Source organism: Henckelia pumila, chromosome 3, assembly GCF_033568475.1.
Source record: "Henckelia pumila isolate YLH828 chromosome 3, ASM3356847v2, whole genome shotgun sequence".
Taxonomy (NCBI): Eukaryota; Viridiplantae; Streptophyta; class Magnoliopsida; order Lamiales; family Gesneriaceae; genus Henckelia; species Henckelia pumila.
In genome coordinates, this window is record NC_133122.1 from 88,802,384 (window position 1) to 88,815,962 (window position 13,579).

At 40.2% G+C, this 13,579-nt stretch overlaps 1 protein-coding gene across 1 annotated transcript; it reads right to left on the reverse strand.

Moving 5' to 3' along the window:
- Positions 1-7,753: 7,753 nt before the first annotated feature.
- Positions 7,754-13,041, reverse strand: LOC140886839 (5-methyltetrahydropteroyltriglutamate--homocysteine methyltransferase). The gene is made up of 12 exons (XM_073293718.1): positions 12,885-13,041; positions 11,441-11,794; positions 11,265-11,352; positions 10,941-11,068; positions 10,475-10,866; positions 10,140-10,303; positions 9,928-10,008; positions 9,675-9,841; positions 9,487-9,592; positions 9,117-9,367; positions 8,815-9,016; positions 7,754-8,318 (listed from the first exon to the last, which is right to left on the reverse strand). The coding sequence occupies exons 2-12, from the start codon at positions 11,788-11,790 to the stop codon at positions 7,950-7,952; spliced, it is 2,298 nt and encodes a 765-aa protein (XP_073149819.1). The 5' UTR covers positions 11,791-11,794; positions 12,885-13,041; the 3' UTR covers positions 7,754-7,949.
- Positions 13,042-13,579: the final 538 nt, after the last annotated feature.

Genomic DNA, 13,579 nt, shown 5'->3' on the forward strand with positions numbered 1-13,579 from the left:
AGCAACCCGAGGCCCCACAATATGCTGCCTCAAATCCGAAACATCGGGCACTATAATACGATTATTCACAAACAAAACACCATCTCTAACCTGGAATTCAGACTGATGCCCAGATCTGACTTTCTCTACTGAAATCTGAGTGCTCGGATCAAACTTTTGTGCTTCCTTGATCATAATAAATAACTCTGGCTCGGCTTGAATAGAAAAAACTCTGATAGTCCTCCTATTTGTTTCAAATTCCAAACCAAAAGTGCAACAATCATCGATCAACTGAGAAACACCGATAGTAGAAAGAGATAAAGAACAAAGCCTTTGGCTCAAGGCATCTGCAGCTGCATTCGACTTTTCCGGGTAGTATTTGATTTCATAGTCGAAATCCTTCAACAAATCTAACCATCTTCTCTGTCTCATATTCAGTTCTGACAGTAAAAACAAATACTTAAGGCTCTTATGATCAGAAAAGATCTCGAAGGACTCACCATAAAGATAGTGACGCCAGATCTTCAAAGAAAATACGATCGCAGCGAGTTCATGATCATGAACCGGATATCGAGTCTCGTGCGGCTTCAGCTGCCTCGATGCATACGCTATAACGTGCTTATGTTGCATAAGAATACAACCCAAGCCTCGGTTAGAAGCATCGCAGTAAATGGTAAAACCTCCAGTACCTGATGGAATAGATAGAATCGGAGCACTGGTCAGTCTCTTTTTCAGATCAACAAAATTAGCCTCACAATCTGCAGTCCAGATAAAAGGCGCATTCTTCTGAGTCAGCTAGGTAATCATCTTGGCAATAGATGAGAATCTCTCGATGAACCGGCAATAATAACCAGCTAAACCCATAAAGCTTCGGATCTCAGGCACTGATGTCGGTCTAGGCCAATTCATGACCGCTTCGATCTTGTTGGGATCGACAAAAATCCCATTTCCTGAAATAATGTGACAGAGGAAGACAACTTGGTCAAACCAGAACTCACACTTAGGCAGCTTGGCAAACAACTGCTCAACCCGCAAAATCTGCAAAACGATCCTCAAATGCTCTGCATGGTCAGTATGGTTCTTCGAGTATATAAGAATATCATCGATGAAGATAATTACAAACTCATTCAAATAACGCTGAAAGATACAGTTCATCAATCCCATAAAAACTGCTGGAGCGTTAGTCAAACCGAACGGCATGACTATAAACTCGAAATGGTCATACCTTGTTTTGAAAGCAGTCTTAGGAATATCTTCCTCATGCACTCTCAGCTGATGATATCCCGACCTCAGATCAATCTTCGAATAGATAGAAGAACCCTGCAGTTGATCAAAAAGGTCATCTATTCTAGGTAAAGGATACCTGTTCTTTACCGTTGCTTGATTCAGTTGACGGTAATACAGAGCCGCATAGAACCATCCTTCTTCCATACAAAGAGAACAGGAGCACCCCAAGGCAACACACTAGGTCTGATGTATCCCTTGGCAATCAAATCCTCGAGCTGTTTTTTTAATTCTCTCAATTCGATCGGTGCCATACGATAAGGAGCTTTGGAAATAGGTTGAGTACCTGACAATAGATCAATGCTGAATTCGATATCACGAATAGGCGGCAATCCAGAAAGACATCCACTGCATAGATCAAGAATCCCTCTGCTCCTTTCTGTAACAAACGAGTCATCGACAAAACAAATATTAAATGAATTCTGGATCGAGAACCGTTACCGAAAAATTTCCACTCCTCTGCCATCTCCGGTCTAAAACGGACTACTTTCTGAAAATAGTCAACGGTAGCTCTGTACTTGGTCAAAGCGTCTATACCAATAATACAGTCAAAATCTAACAACCCAAGCACAATACAATCAAAAATAATCAAGTTACCTTAGAAAAGAAGTTCACAGTTCCGAACCAATCTTACGGACACAATTCCCCCACCCAAAGGTGATGTAACAGCTACTACAGTAGGCAAAGGCTCACAAGGCAAGGCATGCATCAAAACAAATTTCTCAGATATAAAGGAGTGAGACGCACCCGTATCTATCAATACATGAGCAGAAAAACCTAAAATTGAACACTTACCTGCTATAACATCTTCAGGTGCTGCCTGAGCCTGATCCTCAGTCAGAGCAAAGACTCGTGCCTGTTGTCTCGGAGGCTGGTTTGCATTCGGGTTACCTCCCTGTCTATTCTGTTGCTGAGGTTGGAAGGAGTGAACTGCAGAAGTCTGCCTCTCAGGCTGAGCTGTAGGTCTAGAAGAACTCCCACTCTGAGCTCGATCTTTACCTCGCTGAGGACACACCTTAGCAAACTGTCATGACTGCTGACAGATATTGCAGTTCCCGAAAACTCCTACACACTGCTCTTGGGAGTGCCTACCTCCACACTTGTTGCAGAACAAAGATGAAAATCCAGAACTCTGTCCTGAACCGAACTGTTTGGAGCCACTGGAGCTAGAAGAAGTGTTCCATGGCTTCTTGAATTGTTTTCCTTTTGCTCTGAAATGATCCTTTCTATTACCGCTACTGCTTCCTCCATCATACATATGTGGTTGGTTTTGATACTGCGATGGCTGCTTCTGATACTGAGATGGTTGGTTCTGATATTGTCTCGGCTGCTGAGGCACAAACGGAGATCCTCTTTGTCTCAACAAACCTGCTTCACCTCTCTTTGCATGATTCATGGAATCCGCAAAATTATCAGGCCTAGCAGTGTTTACCAACGTGAAGATCTATGGGTTCAAGCCATTAATGAACTGGTCGGCTTTTGCTTCTTCGTTGTCGGCAATGTACGGTGCAAATCTCAGCAAACTATCAAACTTGGCTACATACTCCTCGATATTCAAATTCCCTTGCCTCAGAGTGGCAAACTCGGCTCCCTTATCCTTTCGGTACGAAACTGGAAAAAATCGCTTATAAAACTCAGTTTTGAACAAGTTCTAAGTAATAGTCATACCTCGATTTTCAATGGCTCTCTTCGTCGTGATCCACCAGTTCTTAGCAACACCATGCAACTGATGAATGACTAACCTGGTACGGCGGTCATCTGAATAATCAAGGGAATCGAACAACTTATCAATGTCATCCAACCAGCTCTCACAGTCAACAGGATTTTCAGAACCCTTCAAAGTCGGCGGCTTAAAAGATTGGAACCTCTTCAGTAAGGTTTCCATAGGAGTTGTTGTGGCATCCATCTGATCAGTTTCGGTACTAGCCTGTTCGTTCGGAGGAGTAACTGGCGGAGTATTTTTGTTAATTACTCGACGAGGACCCAACTGATAATCAAAGGTTAGGACACAAGATATCTCAATCTCTACAATTCGGTGCCCTTCAACCTCTCAGAATTCCGGATACAAGTCGATAAACAAAAACAGTTATATCTCAGGTAGTCCATTATTTATAAATTAAACCACATAATCATGTAATTCAAATAATTCTCAAATAATAAAGTATGCTTGCATGGAATTTAAATAATTAAATAAATAACTCAATCACATGCGATGAGCCAATACAAGCGGACTCGATCTACCTCACTTACTTCTAATTCAAACCAAGAACTTATCGCTCTGATACCACTTAATGTGAGACCTCGGTTCTAATCATCTAATCTTGAGTACTTAAACAACAAGCTAAGATAAACCAATAGATAATACAATTAAAAAAAATTTAAAATTTTCTGGTGAACAGTGCCTCGCTCGATCGGTAAAACTCAACCGATTGAGCGGGCAAAGTTCTACACTCTGCTGCCCGCCTCGAGGACCAGCTCGCTCGATCGGTAAAACTCAACCGATCGAGCGAGCAAACTTCTGAAAAACAGAAGAGGCTACAGACACTCTCGATCGATCGGTCAAACTCTACCGATCGAGCGAGGGAAACTCAGAATCAATTTCCAGAAATAAACTCACCAACATCAACTTCATAAATCCATTCAATACATAATGAGGTACAAAATACATGCAACAACAGCATACAAACCTCAATACTCGCATAATTGATACAACATAATCAATAAAGATAGAATTCTAAACATGCTTCCAATTAAAGCAAAGGTTCGACATGCTTCAAGACATAAACTAGATTGACATATTGTCTCGACTTCTAAACCAAGCCTCACTTCTATTCATTTATCTTGATGCTAACCAAGTTTCCTCTGACTCGATCCTGCCTCACCTGTTTCCAAGTACACATACAAAACAAAGCAACAGCCGGATCACTCCGATGAGAATGATATTCCCAGTAAAAGCAACATAACATGAAATAACAAGTAATATCTCAGTAACATGATATAAAGACAACATATTCAATGTTAAAACGAATGAAATGCATGTCTTTAAAACCGGGATATCAACTCTGAAAATCAATGAATTGCTGCTATGCTTTTGGGATCCCGAGGATGAGATCACGTAACAACTCACCGACTCTCCCGATCGAGGTGGTGTCATGTATCTCTATCCTCTAGACTTTGGTGCGACTATAAGGAGTATTCTGACACTAGGTGAACTTCTACAACCCAGGCCACTCGCAATATAGCCCCCAAAACATCTAAACAAAAAGGGTCGTTCTACCCGCTGAAATCAAAGATTTAGGCTCAATATGAATGCATATAGAAATACCAAATGCATTAAAACATAATTCACTTAGACACAAGAGTTCAATCACAAAATACAAGTTCCCCAATCTAGAACAAGTATTGATGCAAATATGTGATTTAAGGGAAACTCAAGAACCATCTGTCTTGAGTGTTCTATTCCACTTAAACAATGACTGCTTGTACCTTTCGATTCAATAGCTCCAACTCTGGATAAGCTACAAAAAGAGGTTATATCAAAATCCACACAACCAAAAACAACAACGCTCAAGGTAAACTCTTTACTGCTCTTCGTCTAACTTTTCGACGATCGTCTTCTGCTAACTCTGGGCTCAACAACTTCAAACGAATCTGTACGGAGGCAAAAGAAGACCAACAACGACAATAAAAGCTAACTGCCAATGGTTCGACAATTCAAACGAATCAAAATCCAAAAACTTAAACTCGCGGCATAACGACTATATTCTGATCAAACCGGAAACACAGACATCAGTATAGTATCGAAACCAACTCAATACAATTCTAAAACATAAATATAGATTCAAATCCAACACATCTCAAAATCCCCATTTTCGAATAAGTTTCCAAAAATCATAACAATTCCGAACAACGCTCTTTTTCAAAACCGGCTGAGAATAAACGATAAGAACTAGTTCAAGAACATCATAACCGAAACTCATTCGATTCTAACAACATCCGAAAATTAAAGTGTAACTGATCGGAGAAATACTTACGATAGAACGAAGCTCTCGCTATCGGGATCACGAATCTGCCTTCGAAATAAAATTCTAACGGACGGATCGAGCATAAACCGGAATCTGAAAAGCTTGAAGAAAGAGTTTCCAAGCTTCAATGGAGGAGAGGCGAAATGGAGAAGGAGAATAAGTGAAGAGAACAAGTCAAAGGAGCTAAGATATTATATAAAATCTTATTTTTGCATTTTAGTCACTGAAAATTCCAAAAATTTCAAAATAGACCCTGATCAAAATCAAATCGGCTCTTGAATTCTACAATATTCGATTATCTCAAATAAACTCAATTAAGATAAATGTATGGCATTACAGGGCGCTTGTTGTTATTCCGTTGATCCCAAAATTTGTCTATAAAATTGCTCAAGTGCCCTTGCTTGATTAGTCTTTCTATTTCTGCTCGTAGGCTAAAACAGTCTTCCGTGGAATGGCCTTTGTCTTTGTGAAATGCAGTATTTTTCAGATTGCTGCTTTTTTGGGTTTTCTTTCATAGGGCAAGGAGGTTGTAGCAACCCTTGCTGCTCGGCTACCACTAGTATGTCTGTCAGACGAATGTTGAGCGAGATGCTCTAGGACGAGGGCTATGCGCCACTCGTTTTTTCCTCTCTCTTCCCTCTGCCTGGTTTTTCATCCTCTCATTTTTCTCTTCATGAGGTAACGCGGTTATATAACCTCTTCTACCCTGATGTACTTCTCCGCCCTTTCTAACAATTCCTCCAAAGTATTTGGAGGTCTTCCTGCTATTGATCTCTAAATTTCCTGTGACAGAGATTCTGCTGTATGATACCTGCCAATAAGTCATGATTAACGTGCGGAACCTCATGAATGGCCTGAGTTAATCGCTTCACGAATTCCCTTAGGCTTTCTCCTTCTTTTTGGACTATCGATAACAAGTATGCCGCAATTTTTGGATATTTCTAATTAATGGAAAATTGGTGGTGGAAATGTTTGGTAAGTACCTCAAGGCTTCCTATTGTCCCAGGGGGTAGCTTGTTGAACCACGTGAGGGCTTGTCCTAATAGGGTAGTTCGGAAGATTTTGTAGTATGTTGTGTCGCTGATGTCATAGAGATCATCCTTTGTGTAGAATCTGTCCAGGTGATCTTGCGGATCCCCTGTCCCATTGAATTCAGGCAGGTTTGCAATTTTGACCCATGTAGGCAGTACCTCTGCCAAGATAGCTGTCGTGAACGGACTGCGACCCTCATCTCCCCCAGTGCAGCGCAAGTCCGGACGGTGGAGTGGCGTGTGACTATTCGCCTCATCCTCTCGAAGTTTTGTTCCCTTCTTCATGTTCACAAGCGGCACTTCGTTAGTTCCAACAACTTTTTTTTCCCGCGGAACCCTCTCCGAGTGATGCGAATGAACCCCTACTCCCAGGCATACCCGGGTTCCTACTACCATGTTGCTGAGCTACCAGGTACAGTGTCACGGCTTCTGCTGCAGCCCTGGTTGCTGCTTCTTCCAACAAAGCCTTCAGACCCTCTGGGATGATCAAGAACTCTTGGTTCTGCTGAGGGGCTGGAGGTGGTTGTTCCTCTCGAGTGTTGTGGGTTCCTTGTGATCGCGTTTGCATTATCAGTGATGAGTTGACATTTCCCACAGATGGTGTCAAACTGCTGCTACACGAAACCTTGTTATCCTGAAGAAGGTTTTTCGCTTGCTCAATCAATTAGAATAAACAAATTTAGGAAACCAAGTGCTCCTTGTGTGTTCAATCCAGCAAAACTAAGTCGTCACATGCATCACGAAATGAGGTTGGAGGCGCTGGGGTATGCCCGACGAAAACTTTTCGACGCTCAAATTAGTGATCTACGCAAAATATGTACTCACAAAAACTAGAGAGCTTTTAGAGCATAAACTGAAAGAATGAGAGTGCACCTTTTTAATTGAAGGAGAGCCTTCCATTTATAAACTTTTCTCAAATGGGCCATGGGCCTTCCAAAACATTGATAATCGTAATTGACTTAAGCACATGGACTTGATGAATTTGATACCAACTTAATTCCCCTATTCTAAATCTTAATTAATTTTAATTATTTTTAGACAAGTATCCATCATTATTATTATTGTTTAAAAAAAAATAAGAGAAAATCAATTCCAGGATGCCGAGAATGATTCAAGAAGTCCTGGGACCCAAATAGTTCAGATCCATCCGAAGTAGATCGGAAGAAGAGGGCTCGGATTGGGCGGGATAAAGCAGGCCAACCCATTTGACACTCTAACTTTTGGTTCTAATTTCATAACCGTTGTAAAATAGAAGTACTCCTAGTGGTCTGTTGAGGTTTATGGACTAAATGCCTACTAGTTTTCTTTAGAAGAAATTTGGCAGCACATCAACAAACTTAAGATACCTAAAAGCAAGCATCTCTTGTTAATTTAAACTCAACAAATTATCGCTTCCCTCCCAATTTAAGGGTCGGTATATAAGAACACCAGAAGTTGAACTTTAGAGATACAATATATAGTTCAATGACTTGAAAACTCCAAAACAAAAATAAGAACAAGAAAAATTCCCAATAGTGGGCTACAGCTGCTAATAATATTTCACCACAAACAACAGTTATTCAATAATTAGACAACAATTCCTTTAACAAAGAACAAATTTGAGAATTATAGAAGTCTGGCATAGAGCGCCTCATTTTGCGCTAGCAAGCTGAGTTCGGAGGAGCTTTGCGGCAGAAACCATATTTTCCAATGCAGGCTTCACTTCCCCGTACTTGCGAGTTTTGAGTCCACAATCAGGGTTCACCCACAAGATGTTGGTCTCTAGGACAGCAAGCATCTTGTTAATCCTGTCAGCGATTTCTTCGGTTGATGGTATCCTGGGGGAGTGAATGTCATACACACCTGGCCCAATTCCAGCACCGTATTTCACTCCTTCGCGGAAAACTGATAACAGCTTCTCATCAGATCGAGAGTTTTCGATGGTGATCACGTCCGCATCCATGTCAATGATGGAGTGGATGATGTCGTTGAAGTTCGAGTAGCACATGTGGGTGTGGATCTGTTGATCAAACGTTAGAAACCAGAATTTTTAGTTGTAGGATTAAATGCTAGTGCTATATATAATATGTAACAAGGCATAAAATTATTGGTTTCTAAAATAGTATCATAACCATGTGCCCAAGCGTTCAAACGCGTAACATGCAATCTTCCTTACATTTCACCAAGTTGATATTTGGCGTTTAGTAGTGTGGCCTCGTTTTATACCTGATCAACAGACATGTATATATGCCTTTGGATACTTATCTAGAATCTATGTTGATTGGTCCCTGACTTACATGTGAAGAGACCTAATAAGGTATTACAAAAATATTATTGCTCCACCACCTATGAATTCATCTTTTTGGGACACAATGGTTTTTAATGAAAGTTATTTATGTTATCATGACTTGATATTCAAAAAAGTATCTCAATTACGGACAGAACAAATCGCAAATGTAGCAGCAAATTAACATCGCTTGACACGAAACAAAGAGAAAAGATTAAAGGAAAAGTACCTGGGTAGTGTCCTCGACACCACAGTTGGTGATTCTGAATGAGTGGACAGCCCAGTCCAAGTAGAAGGCATGCTCAGCCTTCCTCAGAGGCAAACCTTCTCTCAATGCTGCTTCATCGATCTGAATGACAGTGATGCCAGCTTTCTCAAGATCCTCAACTTCATCTTTAATGGCCAAAGCAATCTGATAGCAGGTTTCAAACCTGAACCACGAAACGTGAGTTGGGATTATTCTGAATAGTGAGAAACTGAAGTAGAGTACCTATCCTGATAAATATGAGGGTCAGGTGTATTTGTATATACCTCGGTTGGTCATTTCGTACAAAAGACCAGTTGAGAATGGTTACAGGACCAGTAAGCATTCCTTTCATTGGACGCTTAGTCATACTCTGGGCAGCAGTGGACCAGAAGACTGTCATTGGGTTGGGGCGACTCACATCACCGTAAATGATTGGTGGCTTCACACATCGAGATCCATAAGATTGTACCCATCCATTAGCAGTGAAGGCAAAACCAGACAATTGCTCTCCAAAGTATTCAACCATATCGTTCCTCTGCAATTTGAATAGCCAAAAAATCAAAAGCATTATTTAAACAAATATTTCATCATAGATTCAGTAGTTAGAAAATGTGACATGACATTTAATTGTTTGTTAATTTTCTATTGGGTTACCTCTGGCTCTCCATGAACAAGGACGTCAATGTCAAGATCTTCCTGAAGCTTAACAACTTTGTTGATCTCCTCTTTGATTGAATTAACATACTCTTCCTCTGAGATTCTAGAATAAAGAATTTCACCTTTCACATATGGGCTTTAGAAAAATCAGAAATACAGAGTGACAGTATGGCAAAATCACTCACTTCTTGGCTTTGTATTCACGGCGGACTCTTCTGAGTTCAATGGTCTGAGGGAAAGAACCAATTGTGGTGGTTGGCAGGACTGGAAGGTTGAGCTTCTTTTGCTGAGCATCAAGCCTAGCACTGACATTTGTAGCACGGCGATGATCAGAATCCTTCAGAGCAGCAGCCTGGTTGACAACAAAGAGAATCCACAGGTAAGTGCAAACAATTTTAGAAACTTATCGAATAAAGAGTATGCAGATCAATATCTTACAGCCTTTTGGACAGCTTCATTGTTCACCCTGGGAGATGATTTCCTGGAAGCCTGAGCTTCGGCATTAGCAGCGAAGAATGCCTGAAAGATAAAGAACAGCCAAATGTGCACATTAGTACTAACATAGCCATTTTTAAAATGAACCTACCAAAAACGGCAAAAACTTGTATAGGCATTTTGAAAATGTAAAGGATAGCAGTTGTGACACAGACCTCATCTTTCTTTCCAGCCAATGCCTTCGCCAGAGCATCTACTTCAACTACTTTTTGTGCAGCAAATGCGAGCCAGGACTTAATTTCCTTATCCAGCTTAGGTTCGTTCACAAGATCAACAGCCGTGTGGAGAAGCGAGCAGGAGGTGGACACAATAAGCTTGTCTGCAGTAAAAAATAAAGAAAATAAGAGCGGGTGAAGGAGTTAGAGATCTGTGCCTGGACCTCGAAGTGACTTTCGGGATAAGCTTGATTTGGGCAAGGAAATACTTCATTGGAAAACAATTGTTGATCACAGAAAATTTGTTACCAAATAAACAAGAATTAGTCACAAACCTTTTCCGACAATGCCTTCCAGAGATTGTAGGGTGATGAGAGATGCATTGAGATCATTAGCCCAAATGTTCCTTCCATCAACCACCCCAGCAAAGAGGAATTTTCCAGAAGGGAATCCACTCTTGATCAAATCAATGGTCTTGGTTCCACGTACCAAGTCAAAACCAAAACCTGTGACTCCACTAAGCGAGGTAAGGGTTTTGAATGCAGCCGCGGGAATATCAGCAAAATAGGTCTCAACTAGAACACTTAGACCAGCTAAGCTTGATTCTAGTTCAGCATATGCCTTTGTGAATGATTCCAATTGGTGAGACTCGAGATCCAAAACAAGTGTGGGCTCATCAAATTGAATCCATGAAGCACCTGCTGCCTTCAACTCAGCGATAACTTCTCTGCAGGATGAGATATAATGTTAATATGAGAGACCATCTTGAGGTGACTTAAAATCTAAATATAGTTTTCTCACTTGTAGATTGGAAGAATTTTATCGAGCAGAGAAAGAAGAGGAAAGGTTTTCTCAACACCCTTGGCTGGCTTAGAAAGCAACAAGTAGGTAACAGGGCCAACAAGTACTGGAACAGTATCAACACCAAGCTGTAGGAAAGTGAAGTTCATCAGGAGCCAGGACGAAGCAAACCAATGATCAAGAAACAACAGACATCCATGGTTCAACTACAATTAAAGTACTAATTCACAAGACACGAGGACTTTAATATTCATCATTTAGAATAAAAGACACCTCTTCTATCCTATTCTTTCTATACTAAAATTGGGAACATCTGTTTCATACCGCTTTAGCCTCTTTGTATTCATTCACTGCCTTGTGAGACGCATAAGAAAATTTCACATCAGGTCCCAATTCTGGCACAATGAAGTGGCTGCATTGACACGCCAACACAATTAGTTAGAAAATCAACAGCCGGGGAAAAAATGAAACCATTTAGGGAAACTTGGTCGATCACTTACTAGTTGGTGTCAAACCACTTGGTCATTTCCATGGCAGGAACAGAGGCATTTCCTCTAGCCATAGAAAAGTAGGTCGAGAAACCAATCTCACCACCATTCCAGTTGTATCTTGGAGGCACAGCACCAAGCATTGCAGTTGTATCAAGTACCTGATCATAGTAAGCGAATGTGTTGCTGGGAATGTACTTGATCCCAGCTTTAGACATCTGATTCCAGATGGATGACCTGAGATCAGAAGCCACCTTCTCCAAATCCTCAGCACTGCTCTTGCCATCCCAGAAAGATTCTAGAGCAAACTTCAACTCTCTCTTAGGACCCATACGGGGATATCCAACAATGTGAGACGCCATTGTTCTGGTTTAATAAATTTCAGTTAGATCATACACAAGACATGATAGAAAATTATATTCTAGATATAAATACACGAGCATAAAGGAATTGCAATGTGGACCATAAGCAAACTAGTCAAGTCACACATTAATCTGAAAATGATCAACAGCAAATGACTTTCAATAACCTTTTTATATATATATATATTTTTCATATCTGCCACGTGAGGTACAAATAACAAAAACGTTCTTGAACTTACATCATTTGGCATGCCATATGTGTGTGGCAAGTTTGTGTCTACGGTGTAACAAATAAAGAAATACAGCAGTTACATGCGCTAACGCTACTTGAAACCCAAACTATCATATAGAAAGAAAGGTACATAACGTTAGCTTATTAAAGCTTACAGCTTTTAATGGAATCTAGATCGATGAAAAAAGACAATAAAAGTTGAAACGAGAAATGAAAGCATGGATATGAGGTGTCATAATTGATAGTCAGTTATAAATAAAATAGCAGATCCTTCAACTTCCAAAATAAGATTTTCCAGATCCAGAAACAGGAATCAAGTACATGCTCGAAACTCGAGAGCCAGACACAATACCGACAAATTTGATTGAACTATAGACACGCATTAACCACTTCATGTCAGATCTAATCGGGAGAAAAAATTTCCAACCCAGATCTACAACTGCCACATTCCCCCAAGGCAAACAGCAACCATTTATATCATATCCACACAATTCTCATCACAAGTCCTCCCCAATGCCACGTCGCAGCACATTTACCGCGTCGAGATTTCAGCATGAACAAAAAACGACATCCAAAATCAACCAATCCAATACATACAATCAAAAAACAAACGAACCACCACTAAAACATCGTAATCCATCACCAGATCACACAAAACCGATGACAACGAACTCTTACCAGTATCAGATCCAACCAAAACGACACAAAAACTTACGAAATGCAGATGACTGCCCGAAAACAGAAAAAAGAAGTACAAAAATCAAATGCAACAAACTATCCTCCACGGGGGAATCAGAAGAAAAACACAGGAAAAAGCAAAAATATAAACATGAAATGAGAGGCGCGAACATGGAATTCGTACCTTCGCACGAGAAATGGAGGGGATAGTGGGAACGGGTTCTTTGGAGTCGATTGGAGGCAAGACGCGAGTGTAGGGAGAGGAATGGCGGGGTTATTTATAGCAGAATAGTTATCCGCTGCGGTAGATCTAGGAATGTGATAGTTGCCCGTTTTGCGTGTGGCCAATCAGCTAGTCTTTTTTTATTAGCAAATATTTTAACCGGGCAGAAATTTATTGACGCGCGCTTTGAGCACGTGTTTCCAACCGGCGTAATTATAGAGGTGGATCTGCATTTGGCGGAAACTAGAGTTTGAGTCCTCTTGTTTTTGTAATCTAATCAAAAAAAAAGTTAACAGCTTACGTGTCATGTTTTAATTGTTGTTAAAAAATGAAAGTTATTGCTTTTAGATAATGACAAATCGTTTCTCAAATCAAATCAAATTCATCGATCCAAACATTAGATAATTTCTTGACATTTTCAATCCAAATATTTCAACCTAATCTTAATTTTATAATGGAGATTATAAATGTATATAGATGAAAAAATTTAAAGGAAATTTCAGTTTTCAGCGAATATGGATTTCGGGATTATTTTATACTAATTATGATCAAATCATAGATTGATATTAGTCACTAATATATGAGAAATAAACTTTGTTGAAATACTAATGATTTAGTGTGTATTGTGCTTCTAAACTAGTTTATATATATATGTG